This window comes from Lutra lutra, chromosome 15 (genome assembly GCF_902655055.1).
Source record: "Lutra lutra chromosome 15, mLutLut1.2, whole genome shotgun sequence".
NCBI classification, from domain to species: domain Eukaryota; kingdom Metazoa; phylum Chordata; class Mammalia; order Carnivora; family Mustelidae; genus Lutra; species Lutra lutra.
This window is the reverse complement of record NC_062292.1, coordinates 67,353,487-67,377,847: the sequence shown is the minus strand read 5'-3', so window position 1 is coordinate 67,377,847 and position 24,361 is coordinate 67,353,487. Positions and strand designations below refer to the sequence as shown.

General features: G+C 56.0%; 1 protein-coding gene across 1 annotated transcript in view; it reads right to left on the bottom strand.

Annotated features, from left to right (window-relative positions):
• Positions 1–716: 716 nt before the first annotated feature.
• LOC125085884 (SLAM family member 9-like) overlaps positions 717–24,361 on the bottom strand; it is a 36,532-nt gene continuing 12,887 nt past the window's right edge. Inside the window, exons 2-5 of the mRNA XM_047704759.1 lie at positions 8,298–8,380; positions 2,984–3,376; positions 1,148–1,444; positions 717–1,028 (exon numbers count right to left, since the gene is read on the bottom strand). Of these exons, the coding sequence (XP_047560715.1) occupies positions 721–1,028; positions 1,148–1,444; positions 2,984–3,376; positions 8,298–8,370 (1,071 nt within the window). The 5' untranslated portion in view covers positions 8,371–8,380 and the 3' untranslated portion in view covers positions 717–720. The remainder of the gene's footprint in view (positions 1,029–1,147; positions 1,445–2,983; positions 3,377–8,297; positions 8,381–24,361) is intronic.

Below are 24,361 nucleotides of genomic sequence, written 5' to 3'. Positions count from 1 at the left end.
GAAGGGCTGACACTTGCCAGAAGCAGCCAGCCAGAGCCATCCCAGGACGCTAGAGCTTACAGCTTGCACCCAGGTCATCAGGGAGGGCCTCCTGGAGGAGGTGATGAGCAAGGGAGGAGTAGGAGTTTTCCCAATATTCAGGGTGGGTGAGGCATCCCAGGAAGGAGAGCCTTGACCAGGAATGGCTGTGACAAGTCCCCAGCCCTGGGAGCTGCTGGAACCCACTGGGGCAGGCCAGAGAGGGACCATGTAGGGACAGCCGGGTGGGAGGATGAGAGGGAGGCAGGAGCCTCTTTCCAGAGGGCATAGTGGGTCCCTGAGCCATGAGCTTCCTCTGGGATGAGGGATACTGAGAGAATAGGTCCTCCAGCAGCTGGTGGAGGAGGGATGGAGGGAGAGGGGGCTCCCGGGGAACATTCATTCAGGGACACACTGACTGTGAGCAAACAGCCTGAGGCCGAGGCTGGGACAGGCATTCAAAGGAGCAGCAGACATGGCCTCTGCCCTCTAGGGTTACAGGCTGCAGAGGACACTAATCCTGGGCCAGAGCGTCAGCTCCCAGTGTGGGGCCACTGACCGCTCCTTAGAGGAGACGAGGTGTGAGGGCAGGACAGCAGTAGCTCCTGCAGGGCCCTGAGCCATCGAGGCTGAGGAGCCCCTGTGCAAACGCTCTCCATGCTGGGACTGCCCCCAGCACGCGGCCCTGTGGGACTGCCCGGGTCACAGGCCCCCGGAGCCAGCTGCAGGGAGGGGTCCCTGGATGGGAATCAGTGGGGAGTGGGGGACTCCTGACTTGGAAGGGCTGAGGGCAGAGGGAGGGGCCTGAGCAGAGGCTGGCTGCCGAGGGGAGCGGGACACATCGGGAACGCAGGCAGGCAGGTGGGTGTGACGTGTGTCTGTGAGACCAGAAAGGGGCAGAGGAGCCCTGAGCCCTGATTCCTGCAGGAGTCGCCGGCCTGACCCCTCAGATGAGCAGCACGGGAATGACACCGAAGGGCAGAAGCAGGTTGGATGTGCCTGCCAGAGTCCTAAACGGAGTGACCAAGTGGCAAGGGGTGACATAAACATGGGGGACAGAAGCCGAGAACCCTCGCCCTGAGCTCCGTAAGCTCTGGGAGAGTCCCTCTCCTTTGGCAGGTGCACTTACTGTGGACACAGATGTCCCCAAGGTCCAGGGTGGCAGTTTTCTGGTCCACCTGATTGGTGACCACACAGGTGATGTTGGGGCTGGGCTGGCTCAGGGGCAGGTTCACAGCCAGAGCCCAGAGGTTGGGGGCTGGTCCTGAGGCTGGTCTCTGCTCCAGCTCCCTGGGGAGGCTCTCATTCTCCCAGGACACCGTTAGGTTCTCCCTGGTTCCTGTGGTGTTACACTCCACGGTGAGGTTGCACCAGCCTGGTGTGAGGGACAGAACCGTGGCCCGGATCTGGGGAAGGGGCGCAGGCTCTGGTGAGGGAGGGATGAGAGGACAGAACCTCACGTGAGTGGAGAACATCACAGCTCCTGCTTTCTCCTGCAGATTCTCCCTGAAGCTCTGGCTTCGTCCCCCTAAGGACAGGGATTGCATTTTACAGATCACAGAGAAGTGACCCAAATATACAGAGGGGCTAAAAAGGAAGGGAGCCACTGAGTTCAGCTCTATGTGATTTCACTAGACTGAGCACGTCTTACTAATCTTTCATGAGAAAATAGTTGCTGGAGGTTCCCCCAATAATCCATGAATTCTGAGAGAGTGGGGTGTCCCCTAGAAGAAGGAGAAGTTGGGAACAAGATTTGTCCTCCGGGTCCTGGTCTTGATTTTTCTGCTCAGAGGGTTCCCGGGACTGCACAGTCCGTGGTATAGACGGCCACTGGCCAGCTCTGGAAGCCCAGAGATCAGACTCAGTCTCCACCAGGAGAGACCGCAGTGGGAGTCACTCGGAATGGCCTCCTGCAGTGTGGCTGGACGAGGCACTGAGCTTGGGGTCCTCCCAGGAAAATGTGGGACAGACTGAGAGTCAGTCTTAGGAATCTCCGGGTCCTGAGGCTCCGAAGGCCACTCTCTCTGGAACAGGACGGCTCCCTGGGCAGGGGGGAGGGGTGCAGGGAGAGCGAGCTGCTCCCTGAGGGCCTGAGGAAGAGCTATCCTGTGAATTCTCCTCCATCCATGGAGGTTCAGAGCTGGACCGTGGAGTCTGTGGGTGAGCTGACTCAGGTTGGGCTGAGAACAATGAGGGGACGGGGTGGGGAGAACAACACGCAGGATTCCGGATCCTGCTAGGTGACGAGTGTCCCCCAACCATGGCCATGTGCTGACCCTTAGAGCCTGAGGATGTCTTAGGTTCCATGGCAAAGGGGAACTGAGTTTGAAAACAAGCTGATTGTAAACTAGAGATGGTCTGAATTCCCTGGACAAGCCCCATGTGATCACGGGTCCTCACAAGTGGGAGGAGGCAGGAGAGGAGGTGGGAGGGACATGGTGTCAGGGACTCATCCCACCTGTGCCACCTGTGATGGGGGAGGAAGGGGCCAGAAGCCAGGGGATACTGGTGCCACTACCCCAGAACCTCCAGAGAGGAGCACAGCCCTGCTGACACCTGGACCTAATGGCAGAGGCTCTGGGGTCTGAATCCTGCCCTATAGCCCAGGAGGACCCCAGGGGGTGGTGTGGTCAGCCACCGAGGTGCTGTCTCCTGTTACAGCAGCACAAGACAGTAAGAGTCTCACTAAGGACCCTGAGTCCTATGGGGACAATGAGTGTTATGGCAAAATCCCCATTTACCCCCTATTCTGTGTTCCCTCCCATAAGCACAGATGTGATTTATCCCCGGTGTGAGTCTCAGCTCTGCCTGCATTTGTGGTGACCTCACAGCATTGAATTTCTGGGGAGAAGATCGAGTCCAAAGGCTGCGGTCTGGAAGGAATCCTGCAAGTGGGGCGCACAGACACTCCCGGGGACAGAGGAAGGGGGTCAGTTCTGGGACTGGGGGAGGGGCCGCCACGTACCGTAGACCATTAGGTGGAAATCCTGGTAATATTGTCTTCCTCTCGTATAGGACTCTTGAGCTCGGTACAGCCCACTGTCCTCAAAGGTCAGATTGTCAATCCTCAGGGTCGTTGGGTTGAGCACATGGACCCTCTTCTCGAACTTGTCCTGGAAGTTGACCCATCGTGGAACATCTCCCCTGGGACTAACTTGGAGTACGGGTGTGTACAGTTTTTGATTTATAATGCCCCAAGTAATATTCTCCAGCTCGACTTCAGGAGGTAATTCTGGTTTTCTGATCATGCGAAACAACACAGAAGCTCCTTGAATCCCCTTCAGAGTAACAGGGATTCCAGAATCCTCCACTGCAGACTCAGGGGCTCCAGGACTCCGGGTCACAGTGCTGCAGACACCTAGGGCATAGGACACAGAAAACATGGGCGGTTTTCATTAGGAACAAAGGAGGAAACCCTAGAACCCATCTTCCTGAAATCCATCCCATGTGCCCCCTTGAGTCTGGGAAGGCAGGAGGGTGCCATGAGTTCGAGGCGAGGCTGGAATCCCTCCTGGTCCCAGGGGAGCGTCCCCTTGAACAGGTCACGGGAACTTGCTCACCTGCAGTGTCCTGACCCCTGACAGCGAGAGGATGAATGTCAGGAGATCTCGGATCCAAGGCAAGAGAACATTTTGGGGCCGCACCGAGAGCATTTGTGCAGGAGGCAGGTTCTTGCCGGGCTGCAGAGACCCCTCATGCCCACAGACTGTGCGAGCTCTGCCCCTGGAGGGGGATCACTCCCCAGGACTCGCCTCTAAGGAGCAGAGCGCCGCTAACACGACGGACGGCCCTCAGGGACAGCACGTTTGACAGGAGTGTGACCGCGTCTCGCTGTGACCCTGTCTCCTGCTCGCTGTGACGATGTCTGCCGCCGTGTTGTGGGCAGCCCCTGTGTAGAGACCCTCATGGGGAGGGACGGAGGGCAGCCTCTGGCCACCAGTCTGCAGGGTCTACCCTCGTGGAAGTGCGTCATTTAACAGCTGCTCACGGCCCAAACGGGGCTCTTGCTCCCTCCTCATGGGACAGTTCTACTGATGTTGTCCCTGCAAACACCAGCAGCTTGGGATGGATTCTCTGCACACAGGGACTGAGGTACGTCAGCTGGGGGGGCATATCCGCGGCTGTGAGTGTGTGGACTCACACCCAGGACATACGTGTCACACGTGAGTGTGTGCCTGCCCAGTGTGCATGTATGTGCTTCACACGCGGGTATGTAGACACTGAGATAACCCACTGGGATGTCTAATCGGCTAAAGGCAGCTCCATCTCAGCTTCTGACAGACCCTGCTCATCGCCCCCCTGAAAGCGACCCCAGCAGCTGTCCCCCCAATAATGCTTTGGTTTCCCACCAACACCGGTGACCGAACTTTCTTTCTTTTTAAAGATTTTATTCATTTATTTGACAGACAGAGATCACAAGTAGGCAGAGAGGCAGGCAGGGAGAGAGGGAGGAAACAGGTTACCTGCCGAGCAGGGAGCCCGATGTGGGGTTCGATCCCAGGACCCCGAAATCACGACCCGAGCCGAAGGCAGAGGCCCCAACCCACTGAGCCACCCACGTGCCCCCCGAACTTTCTGATCTTTGCTAAATTGGTAAGAGAAAATGCTGTGACCTCATATTCTCACGAGCATTTCTCCTGTACATGAACCCGGTCACCACGTCCCACGGCTGTTGATGTCCTCTGGCCGCTGTGAGCCGTCTGCTCCTGTCCTCGGCCCGTGCCTGCGTTTCTCTTTTTAGCACCTCAGAGCTAGTTCTATTGATAAGATTAGCCTGTTTCCTAGCAAAATAATATAAATCGTTTCGGGTTTGCATCTCAGCATTGTCTCGGACTAATGGCCCTGCTATTGTCCTCACGCAGTTACACGTACGGATCCTGTAAGCCTTCCCGGATTATCCCTCACATAAAAAGATCAGTCCCCCCACATCAAAGTGTGCTCCTAATTCTCTCTTCTTTCCTTCTGGAACCTCCTTACTTCAGTGTTCCGCTGTGAGTCTGACGCACAGGGACCGTGCTTGGGTGTCAGACCGGGAGGTCTGTGCAGCAGGGCGGTCGGCAGCCTGGAGGGGAGGGTCTGGGAGGCCTGAGACCAGGTCCTCTGTCCCCTTGAGCGAGTGGATGGGAGCAGCCACGCGGCCCGCGTGCTTTAGGCCTTCCCTCTGGGATGGGGACGTACTAGCCGTCTGCCCCCAGGATGAGCGCTAGGGTGTCAGGAGAGGAAGGCGTTCCCATCCGTGTGAGCTGCTCTCACCACCACGATGGTCCTTGACAAGTGCTCCGGGATCAGCTCGGCCTTCCCAGGCTCAGGATGGAGCCCATGTCTCTCCCCCAGCTGCCCCTCTGGGCTCCTCCTGGGATGAGGGATGGGCCCTGGGACACAGACGCCCAGGGTGCGATCCCATCAGCGGTCACGGGGAGCCGAAGTCCTGCCGGGGCCTTTCTGACCCAGAGGACACTCCTGGCTGTGTCCACAGCAGCTGGCTTCCATGGCCCCTGTCCCCTCCCTGTCCCCAGGTGGCTGAGCCCCCCGAGCTGCTGGGCAGAGTGGTGGAGACAAAGGGAGGACTGGTACTCCTTCTCCCATGCACGGGTGACAACAATGTCTATCGCGCCTGCGCTCGGTGTGCGCCTGTCCCCTCTCCTCAGCGGGTCGTATCGTGACTAGACAGTACTCTGGGCTCATTCAACGCGATCCTATGGATTCTGGGCTTATTCAAGCACAAGTTCGGGGGACGCGTCCTCCCGAAAGTCAGCACCGTGAAGGACGTGCGTCCTCTCTCTGTTGGCCACAAACACGATGAACCCGCGCACACACAGGACATCTGTGTCGATCCGTCGCGCTTCCTGGTGGCCTGGAGAGGGCTGGACTTTGACTCTTCCTGGGACGGGATTTCCTCGTGAATTCATGAAGAACAACAGTGTCCCGTCACACCCGTGTCCCCACCCAGTCTTCAGTCGGGGCACATCTCGTGTGCAAAATACACAGAGTGTGGTGCACACAGGACGCCAACCACAGTCAGAGAAGCTGCCCTTGTTCCAACAGGGGGACGGTGCCCGGGGCTCCCTGAGGGACAGCAGATCCATCCGCAGGGTGGCACCTGTCCGTGGGCTGCTCCCCAGGAATTCTGAGCCCACACTGTCACTCTTAGTGACCCCTGTGTGTGTCAGAGGGGTCTGCCCCAGGGGATAGGGACATGGACGCTGGCGTTTCTGCCGACCACGGGCAGCAGCCGCGCAGCTCCAGCCAGGCTGTTCCTGAGGGGCTGCTCGACGGCACCCCCCCCCGCGCCCCCACGGCATCTGGCTGTCCTGAGCGGGCCCTGCACACCGGGGTCCACACACCGGGGCGGGAGCTCGGCAGACCCCACTCAGGAGCAGAGACAGAGACAGCAGATGGTCCGAGGACTGCAGGGAGCCTCGAAAATGCATCCTTTCCTTCTTGGAGGGCGGAGGAAGTGACCACTGGTCACTGGGCTCTGGGTGCTGAAGGGGCCCCAAGCAGACTCCCCGGCTGTCTGTCCCCATCAGGATGCAGGACGAGGACAAGACAAGAGGGAGACACCGAGTAGAGGCCTCAGAGAAGCTACAGGACAGTCCCATCCAGGAGAGACCCCCCAGTCCCAGGATGTCACAGCTGGAGGGTCTTTGAGGGGATCTTTCACAGAGGAGGGGTTCCCTTGGGTGGGTGGACTGGTCTAGGTTATCCAGGGCAGAACCAGACCTTGAGGTGGCTTCCATCTCTCCCAGCCCAGTGCTTCCCCTGCAGGGAGATGACCTTCACCCTCCGCGTCCCTGCTCTTTCCTGCCCTCCCCCTCCACTGCCCTACGTTCCTCCCTCCCAACTCTGCTGTCTGGTCACCAGGTCTGAGCAGAACTGGGGTCACATGCCTCAACTATTGTCCTGGGAGAGGGGACTCAAGTACTCCGTGGGCTTTGGCAGGGCGGGGATGCGGGGCTACCTGAGGGCTAACCGGCCCCTGCTGGAAAGGGGGGAACGCAGGACAGAGGAGGCTCAGCCCTCAGGCTGCGGGGGAGGAGCGGCCCTGAAGCTGGAAGCCCACTCAGGACGGGAGGAAGACACGACAGTGCTCAGATCTGCAGAAGGTGCTGACCCCAAAGAGGGACAGAAAGTTAGGGGCGGGTGCCGTGAGCAAGAGAGCCCGAGTTTATTTAAATTAGATGAAATTTGACTTTCAACCATTAACATAGAATTTTGTCCGTTTCCCTCTCATCCTTCCTTTCATTCTTACAAAATCTTCTAACCCTGATATTTATGGAAGAGAATTCTGTAATTTCCCATTATATCTCTAGTTAAACCGATTGAAAAGAAGAGAAAGCCTACATTTACCAATAGGAAGTGATTTTGTTAAAAAAAGGGTCTCAATGATTTGCAAAGCTCATTTTCTAATGAGTAATCCTCCTGTTTACAAATGTCCCGTGTTTCCAGAATTTCCCTAGAATCGCTGCAGGAACAGAGGGGCTGGTGTGTTTGCAGCAAACAGTACAGATAATAACAGCTTCCCAAGCTGTCCCCGGAATTCACAGTTCTGGAGATCTTACTGTTTTCTCCTTTGTTCTTATTTCATTTGTTACACATAAGCAAATGGACTCCGATGAAGTTAAGAACCAGAAAATGGGGCTCTTGTTAAAATAATCTTTCAGTTCTCTTTTGGGGCCCCCTCTGTTGCCCCCCAAGTACCCCCACCCAGAGCCCAGGTCAGCAGTCTCCCGTTCTCGGCTCACCCTTAAACACAGCAGGTGGGCGCAGACCCTTGAATTCTGGGGGCTCTTACCTTCCCTTGCAAACAGAATGTCACTGGATTCGGGGCCTCATCTTGCCCAAGGAGCCAGACTAGCGCGGCCCCTCCAGCTCAGACGGGGGCTCTGGGTCGGCCCCTCCTGCACACGGCAGCTGCAGAGGCTGCCGGTCCCGGTGCACAGCAGGGGGATGTCCGTCCCCACCCCGGGTCCCCGTAGCCGCTCCTCTGTCTCCTCCATCCCTCACCACAGGAGGCTCCTGGGTCTCCTGGCCTCACCCCCGGGAGGGAGAGGGGATTCCCTTCCAGGCAGCCGGGTCGGGGTTCCCAGCCTGGCCTCAGCCCAAAGCTCCCTTTGTTCCCTCTGTCCACCCCGGGGCTCTAACCCAGCGCACCGCGTGTGCTCCGTCACCACGGGGCTGCTCCGTCTGGCTCTTCAGCGCAGACCTCAGCCAGCCCGGGAGCTCCTGCCTCCCTGCCCACCCGGCGGCCTCCCTCCCAGGGGGCCCGGGCCACTCACTGAGGAGGAGGCCGGTGAATCGCAGGAGCCAGGAGGCCCCGCACAGGTGGGGGTCTTCTGAGCAGGCGCCCATGGCCAGCTGCCTCCCTAGGCTTTTGAGGAACAGCCTGGCTGAGAAGAGAGGGCGGGGCTGACTGTTGGTTCCTGGGGCACAGCCGGCCAGTCTGGATTAAACCATTCCCATCTCTCATGTTAGCTCAGCGCCTGCAGGGGCCGCAGGAGACAACTGTAGAGTAAGTGTGGGAACAGCCCCCCTCTAGGAGGCCTGGTACCAGAGAGACTCCGTCCCTGTGCTCACAACCAGCCTGGTGGTCTCCCGTCCCCAGCCTGCACCCCTAGAACCCCTCACCTCTGTCCCTGGGCTCCCACTTGGCCCGGGCCGCCCTGCTTGCCAGTGTCAGTCGATGACCAGGCACAGAGTCCCTTCCTAGAGCCAAGGACACGGGGCCTCTGGTGCTTTGGGCCTATCTTCTGTCTTTACACCATCTCACGAGTCACATTTCCTTTCTGATTTTCTAGGAACCTCACTGTGTCACAGTGAGAAGCTAGGAGCCCGAGAACAAAGTACTCCTGGGAAGTGTCACCCCCACACCCCAGGGCACACATGGGCATGTCCCCAGTGCTGGTCATCAGAGCTCTGTCTGCGGCCTAGGACCAGCCCTGCCACCACACACAGGACCAAGCCCACCCCCACAGGAGCGACCCCACAGCCCCCCTTCCCTGTGAGGCTCTGCCAGGCCTGGGCCCGCGCTCACACACAGGCAGGGCTGGAGAGGGACACGCACCTCTGGCCGCAGGCTCAGCGGCCTCGGAGTCTCGGCTGGATACGGAGGGTCAGTCCAGGCCTCCTCTTTCCAGATGGGTTCCCATAATGTCTAGAACCGTGGCCTCCCATGGATCCTAGGGGAGCAGCTTCATCACTAATTCCACACCTGCCTGCTGACCCCTCCAGAGGCAACTCATGGGGCCCCAGCAGCCTCTCCTGTCCCACCCCACACTGGGTCCTGCCCTCCCCCTGCTGATGGGTCTGGGGTCTTGTGCTCAGCGGAGGCAGATGGTCCCGGTGTCAGGCTGGTGCAGGTGCAGGGTGGGCAGCTGAGAGGGGGTGTTGTTGCCTCCCTCTGTCGCAACCTTCCCCTTGAGGACAGTGGGGGTTCACATACGTGCCAGATAAGACCAGCAGCTTTCCACTAAACTGGGCGTGGCAGCCATCTGTGCTGTCCCGTCAAAAGTGTTTACTGAGCACACATGTTCCTCGGATGACCCCAGTGACCATATGCTGTCATCCCTGAGCCTGCAGTGGTTTCCCAGGCAACTGACCCGCTCAACACCTGCCCTGGAGCAGATACTCCACCCGAGGGTCCCACCCAGCTTCTGGGGAAGGCAGGGAGCTGCTCTCTGTGGGTTCTCCTGGGGCCCTGAGCAGTCAGGTACGCTGTCACCAGGTAAGGGCACAGTTTATCCTGTCCTGGGTGGTGCCCCACATCTTTAGGACCAGGCACAGCCCAGTAGGAGTTGGGCCCAAACACACAACCCTGTCAGCATCTTGCTGTCCAGCGGAAACACAGGCAGACACATGGTCCGGCTCAGATTCAGGTGTCTACTCTCAGAGACAAGAAGATGGTGAGCACAAGCACTCGAACCTGACCTGCATCTGTGCTCCCTTCAAGGCCTGCAGCCCTAGAAGACATGAACAGACATTTCTGCAAAGAAGACACCCTAATGGCCTACAGACACATGAAAAAGTGTTCAGGATCACTCGGCATCAGGGAAATACAAATCAAAACCATAATGAGATCCCACTTCATGCCAGTCAGAACGGCTAAAATTAACAAGTCAGGGAATGACAGATGTTGGCGAGGATGCGGTGAAAGGGGAGCCCTCCGACACTGTTGGTGGGAATGTAAGCTGGTGTGGCCACTCTGGAAAACAGCATGGAGGTTCCTCAAAAAGTTGAAAATAGAGCCACCCTGCAACCCAGCAATCGCACTACTGGGTATTTACCCTGAAGATACAAACGTAGTGATCCGAAGGGGCACGTGCACCCGAATGTTTATAGCAGCAATGTCTACAGTAGCCAAACTATGGAAAGAACCTAGATGTCCATCAACAGACGAATGGATAAAGAAGATGTGGTATATATACACAATGGAATACTATGCAGCCATCAAAAGAAATGAAATCTTGCCATTTGCAACAATGTGGATGGAACTAGAGGGTATTATGCTGAATGAAATAAGTCAATCAGAGAAAGACAATTATATGATCTCACTGATATGTAGAATTTGAGAAATAACTCAGAGGATCACAGGGGAAGAGAGGGAAAAATGAAACAAGACAAAACCAGAAAGGGAGACAAACCATAAGACTCTTAATATCAGGAAACAAACTTAGGGTTGCTGGAGGGGAGGGGCGTTGGGATAGGGTGGCTGGGTGATGGATATTGGGGAGGGTGTGTGCTATGGTGAGTGCTATGAATTGTGTAAGACTGATGATTCACAGACCTGTACCCCTGAAACAAATAATATATTATCGGCTTTTTTTTTCAAAGATTTTATTTATTCATTTGACAGACAGAGATCACAGGTAGGCAGAGAGGCAGGCAGAGAGAGAGGAGGGAAAGCAGGCTCCCTGCTGAGCAGAGATCCTGATATGGGTCTTGATCCCAGGACCCTGAGATCATGACCTGAGTTGAAGGCAGAGGCTTAACCTTAACCCACTGAGCCACCCAGGTGCCCCCACTATCTGCTTTTTTAAAAAATATTTTATTTATTTATTTGATGGAGAGAGAGAGACAGTGAGAGGGAACATAAGCAGGGGGAGTGGGAGAGGGAGAAGCAGCTTCTCCAGAACAGGGAGTCCGATGTGGGGCTCGATCCCAGGACCCGGGGATCATGACCTGAGCCAAAGGCAGATGCTTAATGACTGAGCCACCCAGGCTCCCTAATACATTATTTGTTAATAAAAATGAATAAATTAAAAAAAAAAAAAGACTACGGCCCTGGAATGAGCTGGAGGTGGATGCTGTGAGCTGTGGGTTCTGGTAGGGCCCTGACCCATCACCCTGCTCCTCCTGGGGCCCCGGACAGGGGCTGCTGTTAAGTGCTTCCGGGGGCTCTTCAGCAGCAGGAGCCCCGCCTCTAGCATTGCCGGTCCCCACGGGGCAGCCCCACCGATGGCTCCATACACAGGACACCCTGAGCCTGGGCCTTGGCGCTGGGAAGGAGGCTTGAGACCAGCACCCAGCGGCCAGGGCCTCCAGCTCGCCCCTGTCTGTGGGGAGCCTGCTGTGTCCTCGGGCAGGACGTGGTTTTCACACAGCCTGGCCCCCCGACACCAACCCCCGCCTCATCAGCCAGGCAAGCAGGCTCTCGGGAAGCCTCAGCAAAGCTCGCTGTGGGTGGGGTTTCCGTCTCCAGTGCGGCCGCCTCTGCAGGGCTCTGGAGAGCAGCTGTGACCCTACTTCTTTCCCACCTTGACTCTGAACCCCCCTTCGGTAAGCAGAGTGGGGGTCCTTGCTCCTCGCCGGCCCTCCCCACCGACCAGTCTGCAGGGCTCAGGTTCGGGTGGCTCCCCGGCTCCCTCGCAGCAGCCTGGCCGTGCTGAGGGCCCACAGTGGGTCTGTCTCTGGGAGCCCAGTGTGCTGGCGGCCCGGCTCCGGGGAGACACAGATGCGGATGCCCTTCCCGCTTCCACCGCGACGCTGAGCCCCTGTGGGCAGGTGAACCGTGGCCTCATTTGCACACGGGATCGGCCGGCATGGCAGGCGCTCCGGGACCATGGAATAAATGTGGTGCCAACACCCCCGTCAGCTCCCGCAGACACAGTGTGCCCCCCCGCACCTGCACCCTCGGGGAGAGGGGCTGAGCCGGAGCCTGACAACGCAGCCGTGGGGGACTGCGGGGTCCTGGGTTTGAGGGGAGCAAGACTGGGAGAAGAGCAGGGAGCCCGTGAGAACCCAGACCATGGGGTCCTCAAGGCCACATGCTGCGTGGGGTGCGGGCATCAGGGCATGGGCGTCGGGATGAGTGGTGTGACCTTGGGTTAGGGTTGGAGCCCTCATGTGTAACCCAGCGATCACGATTCCATGCCTTCAGATCGACCCTCTCCTCCTCTCCCTGACCCCCTTCCCACTCCCATTCCCACACCTCTGTAATCACCTCCTTCCTGCCTGGTGTAACCTGTGGGTCCTCTGTGGCCTTGCCTTCTCCCTCTGAGTTCAGGGATGTCACCCAAGTCCCCGCAGGGCTCTGCAGCCCCAAGGGGAGACCGTCAAAGTCCTGTCTTGTGCTCAGAACCCTGTTCCACACTGGGAATTACAATAATCTTCACCGATGTGCAGAAACGTGGTGACGCTCGTGCTGACGCAATGTTGTCAGGAATGACACACAAAGTAAAATGCCAGTTTACTCATCTGCAATAAAGGTTGCCCTGTCTGGGGTCCACTGCCAACCCAGGAGCCCAAGGATCTCCCCCAGCCATTCACAGGGTCTCCCCCCACAAAGGGGGCTTGCTGGGCAGACCCCGAGAGCTCAAGGTGGCAGTGCCTTCTCCCACACTCAGGCTCTTCTGGAAACTTCCATTCTGCCTGGACGCAGCTCCCTGGTGGGCAGAGCGCTTATGACCTTGAGCCTGAGGACACATGCTGGGCAGTGTGCTTCTGTGCTGACCTTGGGCTTCAGGCTGGACACCCTCCTGGAGATGCAGGGACTCCGTCTGCGGCCGGGGGAGGTGGGGGCTCTCGGACCAGTCACAGTGAGGCTGAGTCTCTCTTCCCCATACCTTCCATGCATATCCTTGAACACAGGACTGGATGGCCCTGAGCCCGGAGCTCTCAGCACAGTGGGGAAGGGGAGATAATGCAGGAGTCACTGGGCAAGTCTTTGGGTCTGTGGGGGACCGGTGAGCTCACCCATGCTCCAGGAGACTCCGGTTGTGCTCCGGAATGCCCTTGGAGGCACCACCACAAGCCACAGTGCCCAAGCCCAGGTCCTGGGGCCACCTCAGACCTCCCCTCCTCGCATCCCCACATCCGACCCATCAGGAAAGCCTGTCGACTCCAAAATATTTCACGAATCCCCCATGTCCCACCCCTGTCTCCATTCTACCCATGAAGAACCTGGGGCTCCTCTTGCTAAACTGTCCAGGGCCGCGAAGCCAGGAGCGGGCAGAGCCACACTGGAATCCTGGGGCTTTGGCACCAGATCTTCCGCTACTCAGTTGAGGCCAAGTCACCAGCAGCCCCTCCGCTGGGTCCTCTCCCAGGCTCCCCCCTCATCACGTGACCCTGCACTGTATCCTCCACCCAAGGCCACAGGGGCCTCTCTGTCAGCCTCATGCCCTGCCCCTGCGCTGCTCAGCACACTCTGCTGAGCCCCCATCCCACCTAGGAAGATCCCAGAGCTCCCAGAGGCTCAGGCTGCCTCCCCCACCCCCCCCTCTGCTGCCCCCGTCCCTCCCCTGCAGTCCCCAGCCACTGACTGCTCCTCCAGCACTGTGGGCAGGCTCTGGGCTCAGGGCCTTGGCTCACCTCACCTCTGCCTGCAACGTCCTTCCACCCATCTCTGTGGTTCCCACTCACCCCTGCGCAGCCTCTGCCACCTCTCCAGGGAGACTCATTTGAACAGCAGCTCCCCGGCCTGACTCTCCTTCTTGTGTTCCTCCCACTGGGCACCCCTGACCTCATGTCTACTCGGCCACTTGTTTATTTCCAGTGTCCCCCAACATACAAGTTCTTGAAGGCTGGGGATTAATTTTGTGCACTTGCGTGCCCCAGCACTGAGCACAATAGTAAGCACTCCATGAACACGCTATGGAGGTGGGATTGCCCAGCGGTTAAAGCTTGGATTCCAGAAGCAGACCTGTTGTCTGGCCTTGGATCCCAGCACTGCCCTTTATTGGCTGCACGATCTCACAAATCCTAGCAAGAGGCACTTTGTTTTCATCATCTATAAAAATTAGATATATTTAGTATTAATTGGTTGAATTAGTAGTTTTATCTTCACTTTTATCTTCACTACTAAAGTAGTTTTATCTTTATCTTAGAAAAGTGAATAGCTTATAATAGATGCCAAATACTCTCGTTTTAACAAAAAATATGCCATGTGTATGTTAGAGGAAGGAAAGTGAGGGAGAACCATGGAAGAGAGAAAAAGCCTCAATTTTCATACCGGAAAGCACATGGTGCCTGAATGGATCTGAGAATAGTAATATAAGGACATTCTTTTTTGAAAAGCACATTTTTAGGAACACAGAAGTAAATGCCCTAAGAAATTGTTAAGAATTGAATGTGACGGCGCACCTGGGTGGCTCAGTGGGTTAAAGCCTCCGCCTTCGCCTCGGGTCACGATCTCAGGATCCTGGGATCGAGCCCCACATTGGGCTCTCTGCTCAGCGGGGGGCCTGCTTTCTCCCTCCCCCTCTGCCTGCCTCCCTGCCTACTTGTGATCTCTGTCAAATAAACAAATAAAATCTTAAAAAAAAAGAGAGAGAATTGAATGTGACTTTCCTTGCAGAGGACTGATGGCTCCTGCTCGTCAAGGACCCTGGGCTTGGGTTTCCTCACTGTGGACATTTCTGAGATCAGGATACATGTTCGCACTGATGGTACTCGGTGGGACATAAAGTACTGATGGATCCGCTATTAATGTAGACACATCATAGATACAATGTAGCCGTTTCAACAATGTAGCGGTTATAGACACAGAGTCTTTCTGAGAAACACAGAACATAGGTTGGGCTCCCTGAGAGAAGAGGGGCTGTGGGACACACAGGTGGGAGGAAGACGTTCATTCTGGAAACATGTGCTCCAATTTTCAATCATACATGTACAACATGAGCTTCGTCATCAGGAGCTCTCTGTCCAAGAGAACACAGAACAGTTTATTTCTTCTGTGTCATTAATTTTCAATATTTGAGCTAACAAACTTCAGCCTGCTTTTTCTTGAAGTAGACTCTAAGTGCAATGTGGGGCTCGAACTCACCACCCCCAGATCTAGAATTGCCCACTCTTCTGACTGAGCCTGCCAGGCCCCCAGACTACCTCTTAAATGAGGAATTACTAGTTGATTCCATAATGCTAATCACCGATTCATCTGGTTTTTCATTTAAATCTGTGAACAGCTTGATGAGGTCAGTCCCATCAGCACCCTCACTGGGTTCAGTAGAAATCAGAGGCACAGAGAGGCTGGGTGACTTGCCCAGGGTCACACAGCCTGGAGGGGGAAGTTAGACAGGAGCCTCTGCTATGAGCGCTCCACGTGGGGACTAGGCGGAAAGTGCCCTCAGGGTCCCTGGCATACCACCCTTCTTCTCAGAGTGTTTCCACCTGCCTGACGGGGTGACCGTCCACTCCCCAGGAAAGAAAGCCAGTCCAGAGAGGGGAGGAGGCAGGGCATGACAGAGTGACAGAAACCTCACTGGGGAGTGGAGTTTGCTGCGAACTCTTCTCAGTCCTTCAAGACAGGCTCCACGTCCAGGGATCCAAATATTTTCTCAGGGCCTGGTGTGCTCCCCAAATGACCTGCTGCTTTAGGACCCTATCCCATCTCCCCTCTGGGATATCTGATTTCATGTCTTGGGGTCTATCTCAAGTGGGGGAGGGCAGGGGCCCTCTCTCCTCCTGAGGCTGTTTCACCCCAGACACCTGGATCTAGAGCTTAGATCTCACATTCAGGATCTTCCAGGCTTTCCCATTCCCAAAGGTAACCCACCCCAATCCCTGCCCCAAAGAACATTGACTCAGAGCAGTTATAGTCCTGGACTTCCAGATCTCCCACCCTAACCCCGAATCTGCACGCTCCTATATCAGGACCTCACCCAAGATTGTTCCCCCAGGCTCCTACTTTCCAGGTTGGGCCCCTAATCCCTGATTCCTGGCCGCACCTTCATGTCTGTACCAGGGTCCCCTGTCGACCAACCCCTCCGTTTCTCTAGCTCTGACCACCCTGACCTGGCCCTGTGGTGGGTCTGGGAGCAAAGGGAGAGGCTCCGTGGGCCCGCCCCCCTGGGCAGCCCCTGTGCCCCCAAAGCCTGCCTGAGCATCCCCCCTCCAGGCCCTGAGCGCAGGCACCCGCGCCACCTGGCGGCCGAGGTCCGAATTGCCGCTAGAGACCCCTGCAGAGGAGCCCTCCCACCTCAGCTCACCTGCACACACAGGTCATGAGCACCTACTGTGTGCAGCGCGTGGGGAAGCTGAGTCGTTGTCCTAGGGGGGCGCACAGGCTATCGGGAGGCAGAAGCACAGACCCTTTCAGGGGAGGGGGAGGATCCTCCACCCAGAGGCTCCTGAGCATTGTCTGTCATCCCGGGAGCTGGAGCAGCCCAGGAAGGACAGGACAGGAAGGAAGGGGAACAGCAAGAGACTGAAATCCATCAACAAGGGACACGTCGACAACATGATGGCAGCTGTCACAATACTCACAGCAAACCCAATCCAGGTTCACACAGAACACACTAAGCAGACCACATAGAGAGAGTTAAATTCCTACGGACCTAACAACCAAGATGGAGATGGAGAAACGTCAGAAAGCAAACCAGAAAATCCAAACCAAAACACTGCAGGGTCCCAGTGTTAGCGGCCCAAATGCATGCTTCCTGGAGAAGAATATTTCTCTCTGGGGGACAGGCCCCCCCCAGACGAGAGGGGAGGCAAGAGCCAGGTTGCCCTGACACGGACAGCCCCTGGCCAGCCTGGCACGCGGCTCCCTGCACACTCAGCTCCACGGCCTCCCCTGCTCGCACCGTAGAGAGCTCAGGGCTGGGGTCCAGTCTTCCCCAGGACTGACCCAGGACTGACCATTGAGGTAGGGGACTTATGCTGGATGGAAGGAAGGGTCTTCAGTCCTGGAAAGCCAGAGCCTTACAACAAAACAACTTTGGCCTTCGTCCTTCTCTCTTTGGCCATCTTCTGTGTGGGCTGGTGTCTGCGGACAGAGCCGTCCAGGACCATGAGGACGGAGCAGGAGGACAAGACCCCATGCCCAGGACAGTGGAGCAGAAAGATGGGGCAGCCCGGGAGCCCGGGGACCGCGCTGAGCAGACGCCCGACCCAGCCACTGCCGTCGCCTGACTTCCTGTTGCAGAGCAAGAACCCACCTGCTTCAGCCTGTGACGGCCAAGCTGGACGCTGGCAGGAGGCAGACGTCGTCCTGACTTCTGTGCATGACAATGACGAAGGAGGTCAATCAGCAGCATCAAAAGTTGATGCAAAAACATAAACCCCAATCAGAAGCAGAATACTGAGGTCTGAGCAAAAGTTGCAGTTCTACGTAATTGTCATTAGGAATGAGGATCAAGGCATAAACACAGATAAGAACAACATTGAAAATTATAGGGAAACACTATGTACGAAGGCACTTGAAGAAATTTCTAAATGCAGGTGAAATAACACAGACAAGACCAGGATGAGGGAGCTCAGGGAGGAGGTCCTGGCACAGGGGCAGGGAGAGTGGGATGCGATGGGAGAGAAGGGGAGGGACCTGGTGGCTTGGTGGCTTGGTGGCTTGGACCCCAGAGTGGAGGCAAAGAGAATGCAAGGTGACTTCCAGGTGTTTGACTGAAGCAGCTGTAGGATGCTGTGACGTTCCTGAGCTGTAGGTATCGAGAAAGCCCAGGGAGGAGCCGGTGTGGGGGTGGGGAGGCAGGGGACGGGGACTCAGCGCTCCACATGGTCACTTGGCTGTGAGAGCAGAAGTTCATCAGGCAGTCGGGGTGGGGGTCCTGTCGGGCTGGAGCTGCTGCCTCAGCATGGCCGGGCTGCTGAGAGCCCTGGGGGGTCCCTAAAGTCACGAGGGAGGAAGTATGGCCAGGGGAGAACAGAGGGCCCGGCGCTGACCAGCAGAGGAGGGTCAGAACGAGAGACGGAGAAGGAGCCGCCCGGGGACACCTGCTGAGTGCGCGGTCACAGAAGCCAGAGTAAAAAAAGGATTGATTACAATTATAATAAAAAATGCAGAGTAGGTCCTAGACGATGTCATTATTTTGACAATAATGAATGCTCTCTTGTGACTCATAACAGAAGCAGGTATCAGTCTTCCTGCACTATCCCAGGCACACAGACCCCGGAATCTGGTCAGGTCCTAGGAACCTGGGGGCATCTCTTGTTATATTCAGGATGGTTCCCAGTTCCTGCAATCGGGCCAGAGCCGTGAAGGTGGATTGGGTATTGGGTTGTTCACGACAAGCCCCTACAACCACCCCTGAACTTGTGGTAACGACATAACTCTGGGAAAACTGCCAAGGTCAGTGCCCGGCTGCTGAGGTATGAACCCTGTTAGCAGGTGGGAACTTAGGGACCCACTCACTGACCATTGGGGAGGGAGAAGGGCTGGAGCGTGAGTTCCCCAGTCCCCAGTGGTCAAGGACTTAATCAGCGGTACCCACGTAATGACATCTCCAGAAAACCCCAGAAGAACGGGGTTCAAAGGGCTTCTGGGTGGGAGAACACACAGGTGCTGTCGGGGAAGGGGGCTCACCTAGAGGGAAGGCAGCTCCGCACCCCTCCCCACATGCTTCATTCTCAGCCCCTCTGTCACCCGGCTGTTCTGAGTTATATCCTGCAAACCAAGCTCTAGGCTGGAAGGGACTGTGTCCCCGTTGTCGTGTGAGCTGCTCCAGCAAATAACCAACCAGACAAGCAGCTCATGGGAACCTGCCAGTCACCGCAGGTGCACAGAGGCACAGACCACAGCTTGCCTGGCATCCCAGTGCTGGTGCTGGTGCTGGTGCAGAGACCTTGAACCCTACGCCGTGGGGTCTGAGCAGAGCTGCAGGGACACAGCGTCAGGACTGCCTGAGACTCTAGGACACCGAGTAGGGATGCAAGAACCACAAAGGTGCCTGGTGCGGGGAATGACCCCCCATCCAGGGTCAGCCGCGGTGTGGCGGGGTCTGGGGCTGGGGAAGACACACCGCAGCGAGTTGCTCCCAAACAGACACTCACCCGCTCGGACGCTCTTTGCCCTCTGGGGTCCTAGTGGCAGATGACGCTTCCTAGGGGATCATCCTCTCACCTGAGGGTTCAGCGTCTCTGTATAACGTTCAGCAAAGTCAGTTCTCGTTTCAGTTCCTTTGTATTTATGGTCATTTCCTGATTTTAAATTCATCTTTTGGGAACTTGGGCTTTTGGGAGGCGGGAGGGGAAAGATGGCAGAGACGAGATCCTGTGCGTGCCCGGGCCCCACAGACTCAGGAGTTCATCTTTCAGACAAATCACCTTGAAGGGGGGACAGCAGGATCCCCCACAGCGATGCTGGGTTGTGAACAGGAACTACATGAAGGAAGAGAAGGCAAGTGGCCAGGCCTCTGGAGAAGCTGGGACTGAGGGAATTTCCAGAGACCAACTGTGCCGTGAAGACGGAGGCAGGAGCTCGCCCAGCAGGACAGTTAACCTGTGCACCTGAGGGTCTGCGAGCCGCCCCACTCCTGTCTGTCTGTCTGTCTGACTCATATTGAAGCAATTTGTGGAGGGATTTCTCCCAGACTGCAGGACAGACTCTTTACTAGGAGCAAGGAGATGGAGTTCCGATTACAGGAAGCCTGAGAAAAACCACTAGAAGGACGTTGGTGCCACAGTCCTTATAGGCTCCAGGTTCCCGGCGTTCATGCTCCCAGTGCCCTTCTGGAAGACACAAAACACACAGGAAAAGGACCGAATCCAATCCCATGAGAGGCTGGGAAGAGCTCTGCATTCTGGTGGTCTCTGCCGGCGGTCCTGTGTCCTGCCTCGAGGACACGTGCAGATATCTATCCTGACAGTGTCCTTCATGGAATTACAGAGACCTACACTTAAATATGGCAGTGTGATGTATATCTTGAGACTGTTTTAAAAATTATCCTTTTGAAAAAGGAGTAGAAGTGAACTTGGATCAGTCAATTTCTATTGTTTATAAAAATGAGCTCATCATGAAGCCTTCCCTGCACAAATCTGCCTGACTCCAAGTCGTGTCCCAGGAAAGAGTCTTATTTGTCAGTGTTGAAGGACAGAAAGGACATCCCTGGGAGAACCACCAGGCCCAGCTACACCCCTGTCCTCTCCCAGCATGGCGGACTCTGGGCAGCCTGGCTGTGGCAGTAGGTAAGGTGACGTCCCTGTGGCTGAGGCAGGGACACTTGCTCTCCTTCTCTGAGGCATGTCCGGCCAGCATGGTTGCTGGGCAGCCCAGAGCACACACATGGGTCTGCTGGGGGCACAGGTGGCTTCCAGGACTGTCCTCACGCTGCCTCGCTCATAGGTCTCTGAGCTTGGGGAGAGACGCTGTGCAGGCTCAACAGTGGGAGAGCTCCGGGGACAGAGAGGGGCAGCCTGGACCACCTGCATCTCCAAGAAGAACCCCTGCAGAGCTTCCTTCCTGCTTACCCACCCGGCATGGCCCAGGACCTGAATCAGGAAATCCCAGCATTTGTGGGTAGAAGAGGAAAGAGATACAGATTCGGCCAGACCCTAGGGGTTAACGTGTGAAATGGTTCAGGGTCTCTGGCACATCACAGGGACCACGAGGAGCTTTTCCTTCTTATACAGCTGCCAGGAAGACAGGAGAGAGCCTGTCCCCGCCCTGTCACTGCACTCGGGACTCTCAAAACCACAGACACAAATGTGTTCATTTGACAGGCAAATGGGGTGGCCAGAATATTCAATTTGCATTTGTGTGTTGAGCTGTGAGGATGATCATCTCTCAGGCTCCTGCACCTGATCCATCTCTCTCTGTGTGTCCTCTGCTCACGCCCTTGGCTTGTGTAATGACCGTGGTGGTGCAACTTCTCTCACTAATAGGCGAGGGCGAGCTGAGCTTTTATAAAGAAAGGTTCCCTCAGTGTCCATGTTTGCGTGGAGGGCAGGGGGTTGGGAGCCCAGGAGAGTAAGTGAACTCTCTATGAACACAACAAGAATCTTCCCACCAATTCTGGCAGAAGCAGAATGAGTGACACAGTGGGTCTGACTGTAGAGCCCCAACCCCTCTCTGCACTGTGAGGAGCTGTAGGGACATGAGCGGGTCCAGGCCACCAAGTCAGAGCCTGTTTCACAAGAGGCTGCCTGTAGCATACCCCCATAGGAGACTAAAAATGGTTCTAACCACACGGAAAGGTCACCAACAAATAGAAAGGGACTGTCCCCTTATACTGCCCCTTGCCCCCCTGCAAACGGTGTCACAGCCCAGCTGTCCCTAAGCAGGGACATTGTCCTGGCCCCTCACTCACACACACGCCCTCCTCAGCTGGGATCCGGGACACACGCAGCCTGGGGGGTGGGCAGGGGCGCACACAAGGGCCTGAGACGGTAGTCAGAGCTCCGCCGACAAAGCAGGACTCTGGAAAGTGAGACTCTGAGCTACTGGTGATCTCAGCCTCGGCCCCCAGAGCAGGGCAAAGAACTACCGTCCCTACGAGAGGTCTGAGGGCGGTTCCCCGTCCTGAGGATGTGAGGGCGTCCCAGACAGGCCCTGGTCCCCCCTTCCCTCCCTCAACCCTCAAGAGTCTGGAGAAATCAGGGTGTGGATACCAGCAAGCCCCCACTGCTCACCTGCCTCCCTCACACTTGCCACCTGAGCCCCGGCAACGCCTACCCCGGAGCTCTGATCTGTCCCCCACCTAGGCATTGTGACCAGGTCAACTTGTGTCCCCCAGGGCCCCTCGTTTCTTTGAATCCTTGGACACACCACTGGACTCAAATTGCCTGATGAATGACAGGCATGCAGATTTGAATAATAAGAGTTTTCTCTGATGAGAAGAATCCATATTTAGTGTATAAAATGTGGAAAACAAACAATGATACAGAGAATAAATATCTAAACCTAGAACTTCAGATAAACAAAACCTTAAATAACTGAAGGAATATGCTGATGTTCCTCAAAATGACTGGACAACTAGCAACTTCATTATGATGTTACGACACTTGATTTTCTTGGGATTTGTAATCCATTTCTGGTACTTTTTTTTTTTTTTTTTTGGTATGTTGGGACATCCAGTGTACCTGCTACTTCCTTCTCACTTGGTCACATCAAGGTGATGGAATCCCCATGGCAGTCAGCATGAGGGCAGACGGAGTGAGACATGATGCCAGCAGCTATGATCCCAGCACAGCTGAGTTCCCGTGGCTGGAGGCACCCTGAGCGGGTCCAGTCATAGGAGACCATGGAGCTTGTCTTGGCAGAACCACGTGGGCAGCTCAGGGTAGGTCGTCTGCAGGGACAATGACATTCAACTCCATGTGACCTGACGTGGGGGCTTGTGTGGGCTCCCCTAGCAGCCCAGATGAAGGACCAATGATTTCAGAGCAAATGTTTCTCATCTCCCATTGTTAGGGTCTGTAATCAAAGGACCGAGACTGATAACAAAGCGAAGGTCAAGCAAAGCTTTATTTCGCGCCAAGCATCGAGAATCAAACTGACCAGTCAGGGCCGTCTCATGCAAAGAGGTGACCCCTCCCAGACTCACAGACTAACTTTTATAGAGATAGTTTAGCCGGGCTATACACAGGTGGCCAATGAGATTGCAATACGCAGAGAACACTGCACAGTCATGTTAGGTCACACACTGGCGGCCAATTGAATTACAATTCACCCTAGTAGATATATGTGTGCCCCACTGATTGGATGTCTCTACCCGCCCTTGTATCTGGGCTTTGCTACCTGGGACCGGTAACTAGGGAGACAGTATGGGCGCCCCACTGATTGACTGTCTCCACCTGGCCTGACCCACCCTTGTATCTGGGCTTTGCAAGTAAGTTCCTCTGGGAGGGGCAGGGTCAATCTAACTTTACTGCATAAACAACAAAATGGCTCCCTCTGATTAAGTATGCCCTTACACGCACCAACAAACTTTGAACAGGTACCAGGAAGCAGCTCTGTCCGCGTCACAGGTGATGGGACAGAGAACAAGGGGATGCTATGCCCTCAGGCAGCCTGCAGGCTCGTGAGGGAGAAATTACACGGAAACGAAGGACCCCCATGAGCACGAGCAGCATTTGTAAGCAGCACAGGGAGGAGCTGAGAATGGGAAGCAGGGAGAGGAGAGACTGTTCCTCATACAGACTCCAGCTGCTCCCTTTTGCCAACGAAATCAGGAAAGCAGGAACTCTACAGTCTTGGAGAGTCTCCCCTGGAGGAGAGTTGACCAGGACCCAGAGTCTGGTCTTTCCCACTAACGCCCATGATTGTGGAGGTTTGGAAGGGGGTGAGATGGCAGAGGAAGTAGATTGGCCAGAGACACCTGGGTCCCTCTCCGCTCCACCTGGATGGGGATGCAGTAGAAGGAATGAGATCCACTGAGAGATTTATGGACATCTCGGGTCCCATCCACCAGATTTTGTCTTCTGCATTATGGAGCCATTCAGTTTCCCTTCCTGCAACCCTTAACATGGACAGTCAGGACTGAACCACTCAGAGACCACGTGTCCAGTGCCTTCTCTGGGACTTGTCACCTCCAGTGTCCTCAGTGCTTCCTCTCCTGTCTCTGGCTGTGCGGCCAATGAAGTGTCATGTCGTAGCTGGTCCACAGCCACTGAGTACATGCATGTCAGTGTCTGTCAACATTTCTCTCCTTCCCGGCTGGTCTTTTACTGTTAAAAATAACATTTTACTAAAAAACTTCTACAAGGAAAATCTGTTCTGATGAGCAGCACTGATCTCATGTGTTTCCTTCTTCTTGTCCCAAGAAGCTCAGAGGAGCTGGAAGGACAGACCTGTCCAGGCATCACTGCTCTTTTCCTCCCCCACACCTGTCCTCCCTCTGCATCCAGGTCTGGGTGTGGTGTTCATGCACCTGCTGAGGTCCTCTAGGGACAGAAGGCTCCCTAAGAGTCTCCTCATGCTGGATGTGTCCCTGTGACAATATGGGAAGCAGGACACACACTGGGACAGTCAAGGAGAGTGGGAGAAGAGGTAGGAAGAAGTGAGGGTGAGAGAGAAGATCTCAGGAAGATCAGCCCATGGGGAAACCAAAGCCCGGTGTGGACAGCAGGTGATGTGGTTTCTGTGGGGCCATTCAGTGTGGGTGCTGGGATGGGGTAGGAACAGGAACAGGCAGAGGAAGGTCAAGGAGCACTCAGATGGGTGCTGCTCAGACAG